Below are 15921 nucleotides of genomic sequence, written 5' to 3'. Positions count from 1 at the left end.
GTACAGTCTCACCACCTTCATCGAAATTTGTTTTATCTTCTGATTTTTAATCCTATTCAAATGATAAAGTAGCTCTGCAACAGAAGACAAGTTTATTTCTCAATGTTTTTTAATTAGAAAAAATAAAAACACTACACAGGTTGCTTATAATCCTTTTACCCCCTTTTGTTCCCTATCATTCCTATATCACTTCTTCGGTTAGAGAAATGTTACTGAGATTTTAATTCTTCTGTTTCCTCCCCACCACCTACCTCCATCCCAACACACATGTATTTACTCATCCTTCCTCCTCAGTAATCTAACCCACCTAACTCAATGAGCTCTGAATTCCCAACTCTAAAATATTAGAACCCAAGAGATCTTCCTCCCAATTGAGAATATTTAACAAAAAGGTCAGGCATTCTGAAAGTAAAAATACAATGAAAAATGTAGGGGAAACTCCTTAACTAATCACCTCAGTGTTACTGGAGAATTGTGGTGTCCTAAACCAGATTTCTAACAAGAAAAACCAGCAGTCTTCTGGTCATTGCAAACCAAAATCTTCTGAAACCTCGCTAGAAGTTAATGAAAAGAGCGTGTTAGTAGCATTGAAAAAAACTTCTGAAATTCTTCAAGATATTGACTGTCTTCTGTCGAAGTCAAAAAAGTGAAAAGTGGAATAATTGTACTGTTATTAAGCCTTAAGGATGTTGTTTCAAGTGACTGATAAGAAGAATCACTAGTAACCCAAGAAATTCTATACAGTATTTCTGTACAATGATCATATGAGAATTGACATTTGGAGGCAATATACCTAACTTATAAATTTTAAAATATATATTTGATTAATAAAGAACTGTTTTGAAAATTTTGAACTATTGCAGATTTATGAGAAAAAAATCCATAAAGTTTGTTTTTATCTTGTAAAACACTATTAACCTGCAATCTTTTTTTTTTTTTTTAAATATGCAGTATTGTATGTTTGGCAATTTTCTGTTTGGTTCTACTCCAAGTATTTGATAGAACTATAAGATGAGAAATAGATCTTATTAAAAAATAAATAAAACCTCATCTAAGCAATATTGCTTCAAGCTGAGAATTGTGCACTTCGGCAAAGATTAAATTTTGTTGGAACTGCCTGATGAACATATGAAAAGATAAGTGCTGCAAAGTGCATGAGACTAAGAGAGAGGGCTTATCCAAAGCATTATATGTAACAAAACCACACAGGTAAATAAAACCACACAGCTAAAAAGACTTAAAGATTACACTAAAGACAACCAGAAATATTCAGTTAACTTCTGATTTCTATAAAAGACCAACCTCTTCACATAAAAAAGTGGAAGCAACAGAGAAAAATGGAGAATAAAGCAGAGTAGAGAGGAGTAATATCAGTGATTTGAATATGCACAGTGCTCTCTTTAGCTCCTCACACTGGGCTCTTTCCCAACCTTCAGGTCTCAATATAAATATCACCTCCTCAGAGGCACCTCCTTGACTACTTTGTCTAAAGTTGTCCCCTCCCAGTTATTCTCTATTACATCACTCTATTTGTCTAGCTTATTTGTTTCTTTATGGTCTATAGCTCCCACTAGAACTTGAGCTTCATAAAGCTATTCTGTAGCCTCAGTGCCAAGCATAGTGCCAGGCACACTGAGAGCACTCAGTATGTGTTTTATAAATCAGTACCTTTAGATAACAAACCGATTACAGAAAAAAAAAGTGTAAAGGTTTTGTTATGTTTTGGTTGCAGGAAGCCATTTATGTGGTCCCTCAATAGCTCTAGAAGGCCTAGGCTATGATAAGACATATACCCCAGAAGGTCAATGGCAAACTGTTAATTGCATTCAAACAGAAAATGTGCCATCTTTCTATATATTCTTCACAGGACTGAAAGCACTCAATTGCTAATGTATTTGGTGACAGGCGTTTTTAATTACCTTTTAAGCTCTGTGGGTTAAAACGTGTATAATTCTTCCACCTCAATTGAGTCTTCCATTGGCCATGAACCAAAAGTGTGACAGGCAATGAAAAATTACATGATTTAGAAATTGAGCTACACTCAATACCTTTGTGAGTAGCCTAGGAGTTGATATGTGATTGACGATTACAATTTTCTATGGTGTCTTTCAACTATATAATAGGATCTCACTGCTCTCCTTCCTTCTACCTGACACTTGTTTTGAGAAACTGTAAGTAGGAAGGAGAAACAGTGGTCCTCTTTAGGCCTCTTCTCTTGGGCCATTGCTTCCTAGAGCCAAAAGCCAAGCTAGATGTGTGCTCTATGCTAAGACAGCACCCACCACTCCGAGACAGGGGGATTGGTACCTGGCCAGAGTTCCAGTAAACAGGCTGCATCTTTTGAGTCCCGTTAATTAACTGGAGTCGCTTTTTCAAGTGAGCATTTAGTAGTCATGACTAAATGTTGCAGCCCGCGTCACTGCTATCCACAAAGAAGGGTAGCTCTCAACGTACACAGTGGGAACGAATAATTATCAAGAGATCTCCGAGGGGGCGGTAAAGCGCTACAGAATTGTGTTAGGTCTGCAGCACCGCGCGGTCCCACTGTCCTGTGGAAAAACTCCGACGCCCACCCTGAAGTATCCGCTGAAGGAAGCTGGAAAAATCTGAACACCCTCGGGACACACAACGGCCCGTGGCTCCCAGCTCAAGCGTCTGGGGTACAGGCCTGTACGTCCTGCTTTCGATGAGGCCACTTCTTGGTCCCCAGTTTCCCAGCCACCGCTTAAGGTACGTCGTGGGGAAGTCGGCGGCTACGTCTGTGACATGGCGTCGGCTACGCCAAGAAACGAACCCTCAAATTTGACAGAAGGAAACTAACAAGGCACTTTTCACACCCCACCCAGTCGTTCCAAAGGTCCCCTTTTTTGCGCAGGGCCGGGGAGAACTCAATTTATCCACTCGCGCAACCAGAAAGTACTCGAGTATTGCCTTCCCTCGGCTCAGAGTGGGGCCAGTATCCCGACGTCCCCGGCTGACGCTGGGGGCGGGAGCCGCTCTGGCCGCACCTGGCGTCTCTATGGTGCCTAGGCGAAGGGGCGGAGAGAGGGGCGGGGCTGTCTTTCCGGCTGCTTGCTCCAGCACGCGAGCGAGGGTGGGACCGGCGGAGCTGCTGAGAGGCACCCGGCGGGAGGGGTCCTGCATGGACGGCGTGTAGCTGCGCCTGATGTGGGAAGCCGGAGGCGGGGACTGACCGAGCCTGAAGTCTGGAAGGTCCGGGTTCCGGGTAGGGATGACATGCAGAGAGGGCAGGGGCGCGGGAGCCCTGAGCAAGCGGGGTGCGTGGCACGCGAGCGGGCACTGTCGCTCTCTGGCTTTATCACTCTTAAAAAAAAAAAAAAAAAAAAATTTTTTTTTTTTTTTTTTTTATCACTCTTACAGAGCTCATAATACCCAGCCCTCGCTTAGGCTTCGTGCCCCTTGTGTTGGGGGGGGCGGGTGGGAGGAGGGGTGGTGCCCAGGAGTTTTGCTGGAGGAACCTATTGCGATCCTTACCAGGTATACAGGTTTAAGAGCCTTTCAGAACCCCGGGCCCTAGAGACTTGAATGCTGTAAAGTGTGACATGGTCCCCTCGCTGCAGACGCCAGGGCTTCTTTCTGCCGTATTTCTTAGCTGACATTTTAAAAATTATTGCATCGTACTAACCTTACAAAAGAATGGCTTTGGGAATTTGCTGAGACTTAAAACATGTTGAAATTCAAAACTGTATGTTTTCTTTCGTCATGGCCATAGGAACGAACATTTTATATGCAGAGATCTGATGACTAAAAAGTTTCAGTGAAAGTGGGCAAGATTTGTTTCCTTGTAAGTTAATGGCATCAGATTGGGCATCTGCTTTTGGTATTACAGTACTGAAGAAATTATATGTATTAGGTATATAGAGGGAGCGCAACAACCCTACCGCTCAAAGAGGACTAAAGTTAGCTAAGGATTAAGTGCAATAAAGACAATTTTTGGACCGTGCTTTCACCCCAGGTTTTTTTTTTTTTCCCCCAAGTATTTGTGAGATGGGGGTGGGGGGGAGCAAATCAGAAGGTGATATTTACACTGGAAATTCATTAACTCATTTGTGGTGGCAGATACCATGCCACAGTGAATATGAGTAGACAATACATGATAGCATATATATAAAGTAACCAGCTAATTATGTGTTTGTGGAGTTAAGAGGGAATTACTACTATGTATACCTTGATGGCCTATATTTGATGGTATTTTAATATAATGGGGATGGGATAGTGGCAGTTTGGCCGCTGAAGAAAGTGGCTCCTGCAAGTCATAGAAAATTATGGTCTGGTGATAGAAAATTATGGTCTTGGTGACTGACCCTTACGGCAGAGAAACCGTCCCAAATAATATCTTTAGCTCATAGGCTGAGGACTGCTTATCTGCCTACCCCTTGTAATGAAAATATTTATTAAATGCCCTGAGCACATTAGATCTTATAGCATGGCAGGTATAAAGAATATTATAATTACTATTCTTAGGAAACCTCATTGAAGTGAATATGTAAAATAAACATAAAGCTATTTTACAGTTTAGGAAGTTCATGGGCCCATTCTATTTGTACAGTGAGGAGCAGGAAGAAGAAGATATGAAGAAATATGGGTACAGTTCCGAGTCGGAATAGACTCCATAGCAGGGGGTTTGGAGCCTTGGTGGCGGAGTGGTTAAGAGCTCGGCTACCAACCAAAAGGTCGGCAGTTCGAATCCACCTTGGAAACCCTGTGGGACAGTTCTGCTCTGTCCTGTAGGGTCGCTATGAGTTGGAATCTACTCGATTAATTTTTGTTTGTTTTGTGTGTCCTAGTCAGAGACAGTAATTAATAGAGAGAAAAAAAAAATTTTTTTAACGGGTATGTTAAATTTCTCTTGCCGATACTCAGAATCGAAGCCAGATATGTTCAATATCTGCACCAATAGTTAGAGTGGAATATAGATGCCAGACCATGATCATACTTTTTGTGTGTGTGTACTTTAGATGAAGGTTTACAGAACAAACTAGTTTCTCATGATTATAGTTTTCTTAATAGAAACGGTACTGTTTTAGCTATCTATTGCTGCATAACGAATTACCCCCAACACTTAGAGATTTAAAACAGCAATTACTACCTCACTGTTTCCCTGGTCAGGACTTTGGAACAAGCTTAGCTGGGTAGTTCTGGCTCAGGGTCCACCCAGGTTGCAATCCAGTTGTCAGCCTGTGCTGCAGGCACCTGAAGGCTTCACTGTGGCTGAAGGATTTGCTTCCAAATTCATTCATGTGTGCTTTTTGCTCCTTTTTCATTAAGCCAGCTATTTATACTTTACATTTATAAAATACATTTGGATTGCCCCCATTATGTCTGTATTCCTATTTATAAATTGTGGGACAGTTATTTTGTAAACAAGTTTTTCTTTTTCAGTTCACTTTAAATTTTGATTATCATTAAATACTTGAAATGATCTTTTTTTTTTTAACTTTTATTGAGCTTCAAGTGAACGTTTACAAATCAAGTCAGACTGTCACATATAAGTTTATATACACCTTACTCCATACTCCCACTTGCTCTCCCCCTAATGAGTCAGCCCTCCCAGTCTCTCCTTTTGTGACAATTTTGCCGGCTTGCAACTCTCTCTATCCTCCCATCCCCCCTCCAGACAGGAGATGCCAACACAGTCTCAAGTGTCCACCTGATACAAATAGCTCACTCTTCATCAGCATCTCTCTCCTATCCACTGTCCAGTCCCTTCCATGTCTGATGAGTTGTCTTCGGGAATGGTTCCTGTCCTGTGCCAACAGAAGGTTTGGGGACCATGACCTCCGGGATTCCTCTAGTCTCAGTCAGACCATTAAGTATGGTCTTTTTGTGAGAATTTGGGGTCTGCATCCCACTGATCTCCTGCTCCCTCAGGGGTTCTCTGTTGTGCTCCCTGTCAGGGCAGTCATCGGTTGTGGCCGGGCACCATCTAGTTCTTCTGGTCTCAGGATGATGTAAGTCTCTGGTTTTGAAATGATCTTTTGATTTTTCACTTTGCTCATGATACTTTAACTAGATCCTTTTAGAATCTGAACTCATGTAAGTGTAGGGTTGTTGTGTGCTGTCACCTTATGAAGTATAAGGTTAATAACGTTTAAATGTATTTTGTGATTATAAAAATTGTGTCATGAGTTAAGATATAATGCAATGCTATATAGAGGCATCATGCAATTTGCAATTAAGTTAATACTGACCTTTTATTTTTCTCTGTGTTCTGTGATAAAATTTGAAAATACATCTATATTTGAAAATACATCTATACACATATAATCGTAGTTTGAGTGCCCTCAGAACTTACCTGTTAGACCTCTGTGTAGTCTGAGCAGCCTACATTCTTGTCACACTCATTTATCTGAATGGCCTTCTTACTCTCTAGGGCTAATTACAGGCCACTGCTAATTGAAGGAGGAGAATATTGCTCCTGCTGGGCCTACCTGGTTTAGTTATTAATTCAAGCCTTGAGTCCCAGTTCCCACCCAGATAAGCTGATGATGACTTTTATCTTTGATTAAAGGAATATTTTATAAACTTTAAAATTGTATGCACTAAACTTTTAAACATTGACTTCTTTATCAATTCAAGTGTCAAATGTTTATTTTCTAAATTAGAAACAAATGTGGGATTATAAATCCTGAAGTTTACACAAAGCATTCATAACTTTATAATAGAGATATCTTTTGTATTTTGGTTGTATCTCTTGGATGAAAGTTCCTTAAAATCATTATTTCTATAGATCCTAGGAGAGTCTGTGGCAAATAACCTGATCTTAGTGTTTCAGAGAATAATTTTCATTAATTGCAAATAATCAAGAATTTGAAGATTATTGTAGACTCTGTTATCATTAACAAAATACTTGTTCTCTAAAGAGTAAGTATTCTTCATAGTAGCACGAAGGAATTAGAGGAAGCTACATGAGTTTATTTCATCTAGAGAAATAGAAATATTTCACACAGACTTTTCATATATCAACTAATACATAAATATGAACAACTTATTTTTATATGGTACTATAAAATTAACATAATTGTAAACAATTTATTTATGTTATATATTAGCACCTTGCTAATGTATATACTGTTTTACCTAGTAATATGTTTACATGATTTTTTATTATAGCTTTAAGAGGCTGATTTAGCATCACAGTCTGGGTTGTTTATTTTATATTGCTACTTTAATGTTATTGACAAACAAGCTCCTTTTGCCCCTTAATTGGAAACTTCTGGCTTTAACTTTTCAAAATAGCTTTATTGGTTTTATGGTAATAATAGTAGGACATTGAAAATTTTTAGACAATCAAAGAAAGAAAAAAATGGTAAAAAAAAAAAAAAAAAAGCATGTGTAAGCCCACCACTGAGAGACAACTGAGCAGCCTTTAAAACTTATGTGTGTGTACTATTTTTCAAAAAAAATGTAATACTTCACATATTTTATAGGCTACCTTTTAAAATTTAATGTCTACTGAGCATCTTACCATGTCAATAAATATGAGAATAAGTATTATTTAGCCACAGCATAATATAGTGTGGAATTTATTCTACTAGTCCTATATTTTAGACATATATACTGTTAATGAGTTTTCCTTATTATATACAATGCCATCCTAAACATCCATATATAGCTCTTTGTATTTTTTCTGATTTTTTTTTTTTCAGGATAAATTCCTAGAATTGTAAATGTTAACTCAAAGGAGTTTGTACTTTTTTTTTTTTAATTTTTATTGTGCTTTAAGTGAAAGTTTACAAATCAAGTCAGTCTCTCATATAAAAATTTATATACACCTTGCTATATACTCCTAATTGCTCTCCCCTTCCCTCGACTCTATTTTTGTGTCCATTTGGCCAGCTTCTAACCCCCTCTGCTCTCTCATCTCCCCTCCGTACAGAAGATGCCAACATAGTCTCATGTGTCTACTTGATCCAAGATCCTCATTCTTCACCAGTATCATTTTCTATCCCATTGTCCAGTCCAGTCCCTGTCTGAAGAGTTCGCTTTGGCAACAGTTCCTGTCTTGGGCTAACAGAACGTCTGGGGACCATGACCTCAGGGGTCCTTCTAGTCTCAGTCAGACCATTAAGTCTGGTCTTATGAGAATTTGGGATCTGCATCCCACTGCTCTCCTGCTCTCTCAAGGGTTCTCTCTTGTGTTCCCTGTCGGGGCAGTGATCGGTTGTAGCCAGGCACCATCTAGTTCTTTTGGTCTCGGGCTGATGTAGTCTCTGGTTTATGTACTTATTTTTAATGGTTTTTGGTCCATATTGTCAAAATGTCCACTGGAAAGGTTTTACCAGTTTAAACTCTACAGTTTATATAAGCTGTACTGAAGCCATTGGCAAAAAAACAAAGCTCCAGGAGTTGACAGAATACCAACTGAGATATTCCAACAAACAGATATGACACTGGAAGCGTTCACTTGTCTATGCCAAGATTTTTGGAAGACAGCTACCTGGCCAGCTGACTGGAAGAGATCATATTTGTGCTCATTCCAAACAAAGGTGATCCAACAGAATGTGGAAATTATCAAGCAATCTCATTAATATCCCATGCAAGTAAAATTTTGCTGAAGATCATTCAAAAGAGATTGCAGCAGTATATTGACAGGAAACTGCCAGAAATTCAAGCCGGATTCAGAAGAGGACATGGAACCAGGGATATCATTGCTGATGTCAGATGGATCCTGGCTGAAAGCAGAAAATACCAGAAAGATGTTTACCTGTGTTTTATTGACAATGCAAAGGCATTCAACTGTGTGGCTCATAACAAATTATGTATAACATTGAGAAAAGTGGGAATTCCAGAAGATTTAATTGTGCTCATGAGGAACCTATACATAGACCAAGAAACAGTCATTTGAACAGAACAAGGGGATATTGCAAGGTTTAAAATCAAGAAAGGTGTGCATCAGGATTGTGTCTTTTCACCATACTTATTCAGTCTGTATGCTGAGCAAATAATCCGAGAAGCTGGGCTATATGAAGAAGAACTCGTCATCAGGACAGAAGGAAGACGCATGAACAATCCGTAGTATGCAGATGACACAACCTGGCTTGCTGAAAGTGAAGAGGACTTGAAGCACTTACTGATGAAGATCAAAGAGCACAGCCTTCAGTATGAATTACACCTCAACATAAAGAAAACAGAAATCCTCACAATTGCACCAATAAGCAACATCATGATAAATGGAGAAAAGATTGAAGTTGTCCAGGATTTCATTTTACTTGGATCCACAATCAACACCCATAGAAGCAGCAGTCAAGAAATCAAAAGATGTGTTGCATTGGGCAAAAGACCTCTTTATAGTGTTGAAAAACAAAGATGTCACCTTGAAGACTAAGGTGCACCTGACCCAAGCCATGGTATTTTCAGTTGCTTCATGTGCATCCAAAAGCTGGACAATGAATAAGGAAGATCAAAGAAGAATTGATGCATTTGAACTATGGTGTTGGTGAAGAATATTGAATATACTGTGAACTGCCAGAAGAATGAACAAATCTGTCTTGGGAAAAAGTACAGCCAGAATGCTCCTTAGAAGCTAGGATGACGAGACTTCGTCTTACACATAATTTGGACCTATTAGTAGGAGGGACCAGTCACCGGAGAAGGACATCATGCTTCGTAAAGTAGAGGGTCCACAAAAAAGAGAAAGACCCTCACAGTGATGGATTGACACAATGGCTGCAATAATAGGTTCAAACATAGCAATGATTGTGAGGATAGCACAGGATCGGCAGTGCTTCATTCTGTTATACATAGGGTCAATATGAGTCCGAACTGATTCGACAGCACCTAACAACAACAACATACTCTACTAACAATCTGAGAGTGATCATTTCCCCACCAGTAGTAACAGAGAGTATTAGCAGTCTTTTGTCAATCTTATGTTGAAATCTCATTGTTTTAATTTGAATTCCATTCATTACTAATGAAGTTGAATGTCCTTTAACAAATTGTTTGATCATTTGTATTTCTTCCTTTTTCAAGTTGCCTTTTTCATACATTGCCCACTTTATTATTGGGATACTTATTTTTTCTTCCTATTAATTTTGAGAGCCCTTAAAAATTAGGACTACTAATCTTTCTCTGTCATAAATGTTCAAAATTTTGCTGTTATAAATGTTTTAAATGCCCTCCATTTATTTGTTTAACTTTGCTATGTAGACATTTGGCAGTTTTATGTAGTCATGTCTATCAGTTCTTTAAAAATGATTTTGACTGCCTTCTCTAAAAGTAGCTAGCTGAATCGTATAGAAATCTGTTTACAAATTCATATAAATATCCCAAACTTGATAACCAAGCTAATTACAAAAGCTATCTAACCATGGAAACTCCAGGCAGCCCCACTCTCCTTGTCCATATGAGTGGCAGCTCCACCCTTTGAGACCCTGGAGGTTGTGGCCATACCCTTTGAGACTGAGGCAACTCTGTTTGCTGTGTTCCTTGTCTCTTCAGCTACTGCTTCCTGGTTCCTTCGCCTCTCGACCCCTTGGGCCTCACCATCTGTGTCTGCCAAGCTGGGGCAAGTGTTCCAAAGCCCTTTAGCTCCAGCAATAAGTGTCTGGAGGCACCCCAGTCTGCCAGTAAACTTCGGCCAGAAGGCCCTCAGCTCTCTTGCTCCATGGGTTGGCAACCCTAGCGCCACCATTAAGTGCCCTGAGGCACCGCCACTCCGCCAGGAAGCCTCCTGCCAAAGGCACTTAGCTCTTTTGCACTATCTTGAGCTGGTCTCCTGGTTCTGCCGCTGCTGGTTCTCTGCCGCTGCCGGTCTTCTGCTGCTGCATCTTGCTGTCTGCGAGTGCAACAGCTCTCTTCACTTCCCTCTGAGAGCTGACCAGAATTGTCTTTGATGTCCATAATTCCACCAACAGCCTCTTCAAGGCAATGTAGGCTTTTACTGTTAGGCACTTTAAAACCCTTCCAGCTTCTGTCCATTCAGAGTTTCAAAACCACTTCCACATTTTAGGTATCTGTTAGAACGGCACCCTACTCCTGGTACCAAATTCTGTCTTGGTTATCTAGTACTGCTGTAACAGGAATACCACAGGTGGTGGCTTTAACAAAGAGAAATTTATTCTTTCACAGTCTAGGAGGCTAGAAGTCTGAATTCAGGGTGCCAGCTCCAGGGGAAGGCTTTTTCTCTTTGTGAGCTCTAGGGGAAGGTCCTTGTCATCAGTCTTCCCTGGTCCAGGAGCTTCTCAGTGCAGGGATCCCGAGTCCAAAGGACACACTATTCTCCTGGCTCTTGTTTTTTGATGTTATGAGGTCTGTGTGTCTCTCTGCCTGCTTCTCTCTTTTATATATCAAAAGAGATTGACTTAGACACAACCTAATCTTCTGTATTGGGTCTTGCCTTGTTAATATAACTGCCTCTAATCCTGCCTCATTAACATCATAGAGGTAGTATTTACCACACATAGGAAAATCACATCAGATGACAAAATGGTGGACAATCATACAATACTGGGAATCATGGACTAGCCACATTGACACACATTTTGGGGGGGGACACAATTCAATCCATAACACCATCAATGTTGTCTTCTTATGCAATAAAATAGTCTGGCTTTTGCATCAATTAAGTTTGATCAAAGAAGCAGAACTACTTTGTGTGATAAAGAATAAGGAATTTATAGTGGTTAGAACTTACATAATTAGAGGAGCTGGTAGACCAATCTGTATAGGCTGTTTGTTGCCTCAGAGTCTATTGTTGAGTCTGAAGTTGGTGCAGATCAGCTAGAGGAGGAACTGGTAAGGGAAGCTGGATGTGAATAGAGCAAAGACAAACTGAAATCCTTGGGAAGCAAATGGAACCTGCATGAGCCTCTCACCAGATCTAGCTTTGATGCTTTGAGCTGCAGGAGAGGTTGGCACTTAACCTCAAAGCTGCATCTGAAGACTAGGATTTGGAGAAGCTGAAGAAAGCCCCAGAAGAAAGAGCTAGGTGGGAGCTGAAGGAACTGCAGGACCAGCTGTTTTCCCATGCCAGCAAGGTGAGCTAGCAGATCAGCAACAACACAAGCAAGTTGCCACAGTGTCTGGTGCCTTGCCCTAACCTTCACAGCGTAAAAAATATGGCCACTTTTTCACTTCTGCCTTCCATATCTCATGCAAAATGTCGCCTGCAGATAACACTACCCAGAACTGTACAGCGAAGGGAATTCTGGGAAATGTAATTCCAGCTTAGCTGAGTTGACATACTGCAAAGCCATTATGTTGTTTAATAAAGTTTTGTAGTTCTTAATATACATTTCCTGATTAGTTTATTCCTTGGTATTTTGAATTTTTGTTGCTGTTGTGAATGTTAATTTTTCTTTTAATGATTAGTCCTGGTATATTAACAAGATTGTTTTACTATTTGCCTTCAAAGTAGTCCCCTTTTAGAACTTAAATTCTGACAATTTTCAGTTGATCCTGTTGTATAGGCAGTCATTTCACCCGCAAACTAATGTAATTATCTTCCTGACAAGGCGATGATTTATTTTTTTGGCCTTAGCACATTGATCAAAACTGTCAGAAAAATGTTAGAATAGTTGTAGTGTTTCTGACTTTTAAGGTAGTGTCTTCAGGTTTTGACCACTTTGGGGCAGGGTGAACTAGTGATTCTCGTTGTTTAATAAACATAAGAATTACCTGCTGTCTTAGTCATCTAGGGCCACTGTAACAGAAATGCCACAAGTGAATGGCTTTAACAAAGAGAAGTTTATTTTCTCACAGTAAAGTTGGCTAAAAGTCCAAATTCAGGGTGTCAGCTCTAGGGGAAGGCTTTCTCTCTCTGCAGGCTCTGCAGGAAGGTCCTTGTCCTCAATCTTCCCCTGGTAGAGGAGCTTCTCAGGTGCAGGGACCCTGTGTCCAAAGGACCCCCTTTGCTCCTGGTGCTTCTTTCTCAGTGGTATGAGGTCCCCAACTCTGCTTGCTTGCCTTTCCTTTTATCTCTCAAGAGATAAAAGGTGGTACAGGCCACACACCAGGGAAGCTCCCTTTACACTGGATCAGGGAGGTGACCTGAGTAAGGGTGGTGTTACAATCCCACCCTAATCCTCTTAACATAAAATTACAATCACAAAATGGAGGACAACCACACGATACCGGGAAGCATGGCCTAACCAAGTTGACACATATATTTGGGGGGATACAACGCAATCCATGACACCTGGTATGTGTACTTGCTGAAAATGGAGATTCCAGAAATTGTCAAAGAGGATCACAGCTCACTCTGTTAAAGTGAAAATAAAGAGTTTTATTGAAGGGATAGCAACTCGAGTGGGGAACCCAAGTTGGGGAACACGAAGCAAACGTACAACATGTCCCAAAGTAAGAAGGGCTTTTTATAAAGGAGAAGTTTAGAGAAATAGTAATCATTAGTCATACATCAGTAATTACAAGTCATACATTAGTAATTATAGGTCATATATTAGTTAATCTGTAAACGTCCTGTCCTGGAGCTAGACTACGGAAGCATTTTGCGAAAATGGTCTTATCTTTCGAAGATAGGAGCGGCTTGTACAAAAACATTCTTTTTGAGAGTAGCAGTTGTTCTGACTCTCCTCTCCTCTTCTTCTCTGAGTCAGTGCAGATTACTGTAAGCTCGACTTGAATGTCTCTTACTTTTCAGGGCTGAACAAAATTTTGCACCCTATGCCAAGCACCTAGGTTTTGGGGGCTCTTTCACAAAGTAAATGTTACATTTTATTAAGTGCCTTTTTTACATTTAATATACAATACCTGATGCCTAACAGATACAATGAATGGTAATTTTTCATTCATCCATTCAGTAAATATTTATTGAGCACCTTCTGTGTGCTGAGAATATATTGACAAACAAAGCAAACGAAGTCCCTGTTTTTGTTTTCTTTCCTGAAATGTTTTTGGAGCATTAACACTTGAAAGATAGGCAAGTCTTTTGACCTTAAAAAATGTTACCTGCACCAATATTAAGCTGAGTTTCTTTGAGCTAATTAGGCCACTGTATTTTTCTTTCTTAACTTGTTAAAATGTGATGAATTATATTGCATTGTGATCAGAGAATTTGGACTGAACATCTCTACTTTTTAGGCTTTACTGACTTTTTTTCTTTTTGATGGTTTAGTAAACGTGGTTAATTTTTATGAATATTCCACAGACATTTGAAAAGAATTATGTTCTATGTAGTGTAAAACGTCCTATACTTGTGTATGAAATCATATTTGTAATTATTGCAATTATCTATACCTTTTCTGCAGGGCATCAAACCGGTTCCCTGCTGAGAATTTGCATTTCTGCCTCAGATATACTGAATCAGAATCTACATTTTAACAAGATTCCCAGGTGATTCTTATGTATAACCTTCTGTGAACTTATTAGAAATGTAAATTCTCAGCAGGGGTTTGAACTGGGACAAACTGCTTTGAAGCCCTGATTTTCTTGACTCCCTGTTTTAGTTTATATATTTTACTGCTATGTTGTTTGACATGATCCTCTTACCTTATATAACTGTACCATGATGTGAGTAGGGTCGCTATGAGTTGGAATCGACTCGATGGCAATGGGTTTGTTTTTTGGTTTTATGATGTGAATATTTTATCCATTTAGCCCCATTTAACCACTTTTGCCTTGAATTCTACTGTGTTTGATGTTAATGTTACCACTGCTGCTTTGTTCTGTTTGTATTTCCTAGATAGATACTTTTCCATCTCTTTATTTCCAATCTTTTTTTTTTTTTTAATTGTGCATTAGGTGAAAGTTTCCAAATAAGTCAGTCTCATACAAAAAGCCATGCATACCCTGTCCTCCCGGTGTCCATTCAGCCAGCCTCTGTCCCCCTATTTCTTCTCATCTCATCACCAGCCAGGAGTCACTCACATAGTCTTGTGTTCCCACTTGAGTTATGAAGTTCACTCCTTATCAGCATCATTGTCTATCTGTAGAAGGTGATTTCTGGAGTGGTCCCAATCTTGGCTCTTTATTTCCAATCTTGCTGATACTTTTTGTTTTAGGTGTTTTCTTATAAACAATAACTTGATGGGCATTTCCTTTTGTCCCAATTGAATCATTTTTGTCTCTTTATAGAGAATTTAACATATCTGCATTTTTTGTGGTATTTTATATGGTTGGTCCTGATCGCTTTTTAATTTTTTTTTTTAGGGTTAGTTCTTTGATTTTTTCCTTTTCTGTCTGACAGTATTGATCATGTTCCTTTATTCTCTCCTTCCTTCCCCTCCCAGATTTAGAAATTGTTTCTCATTCCTTTTTTTTTTTTTTTTCCAGAAATGGTACATGGATATCAAAATTTCTAAGGCAAAACTCTTAAAATTCATGATCTTCATATATGTGCCACAATTTAGTTTTGTTTAGAATTATATAGTCATGATCCTTTTCTCTCAGTGCTCTGTAAATGATGTCCCACAATATTCTGGCGTATACGGTTGATGTTAGTCTTACTATCTTTTGCAGGTAACTTTTTCTTTTTTGGCCTGGAAACTCTAAGGATTTTCTTTTTGTTTTTTGGAATTTATTTTTTTCTTTCAATGCCAAACTCTTTGTCCTTTTTTCTCCCCCTAAGCTTTGAAAATCTTTGAAAGTGTTCTTATTACTAATTCTGTTGTATGAAGTATTCCTTCTACTATGCATTGCTTCTATTTACTTTTTAATTGGGTGATCAGGTTTATCATCTTCATAATCTTTCTTGTTTTCAGATTGTTCTTTTTCATGAAAGCCTGCTGTTGTTATTATTAACAAAGTATATTTTATTAACTTTTTTTGCAGCTTTCTACAAGTATAATTGACATGTAATAAACTGTACATGTTTAAAGTGTATAATTTGATTCATTTTGACATGTGAAATTGTCACCACAATCAAGATAATGAGCGTATCTGTCCTGCAAAAGTTTGTCTATGCCCCTTTATAATCCTTCCTGCCCTTGTCCCCAAGCA

General features: G+C 39.2%; 2 protein-coding genes across 7 annotated transcripts in view; both read left to right on the top strand.

The window, feature by feature from the left end:
- C2H5orf34 (chromosome 2 C5orf34 homolog) overlaps positions 1-7369 on the top strand; it is a 41884-nt gene extending 34515 nt beyond the window's left edge. Inside the window, exons 13-14 of one of the 2 annotated variants that reach the window (XM_003408017.4) lie at positions 460-3213; positions 5639-7369. In XM_003408017.4, the coding sequence (XP_003408065.2) occupies positions 460-650 (191 nt within the window). In that variant the 3' untranslated portion in view covers positions 651-3213; positions 5639-7369. Of the gene's footprint in view, positions 1-459; positions 3227-5638 lie in introns of both variants that reach the window. The other variant, XM_064271760.1, reaches the window with a different exon arrangement.
- The window catches only part of TMEM267 (transmembrane protein 267), a 25981-nt gene continuing 12678 nt past the window's right edge, over positions 2619-15921 (top strand). Inside the window, exon 1 of one of the 5 annotated variants that reach the window (XM_023545448.2) lies at positions 2619-2730. The gene's annotated coding sequence lies outside the window, so the exon portion shown is untranslated. Of the gene's footprint in view, positions 2731-3100; positions 3227-7681; positions 14317-15921 lie in introns of those variants that run through there. The other 4 variants (XM_010588128.3, XM_003408016.4, XM_010588130.3 and 1 more) reach the window with 4 other exon arrangements.

This window comes from Loxodonta africana, chromosome 2 (assembly GCF_030014295.1).
Source record: "Loxodonta africana isolate mLoxAfr1 chromosome 2, mLoxAfr1.hap2, whole genome shotgun sequence".
In the NCBI taxonomy this organism is placed as follows: domain Eukaryota; kingdom Metazoa; phylum Chordata; class Mammalia; order Proboscidea; family Elephantidae; genus Loxodonta; species Loxodonta africana.
The sequence above is the reverse complement of the archived record's forward strand: the minus strand, read 5'-3'. Positions and strand labels throughout refer to the sequence as shown.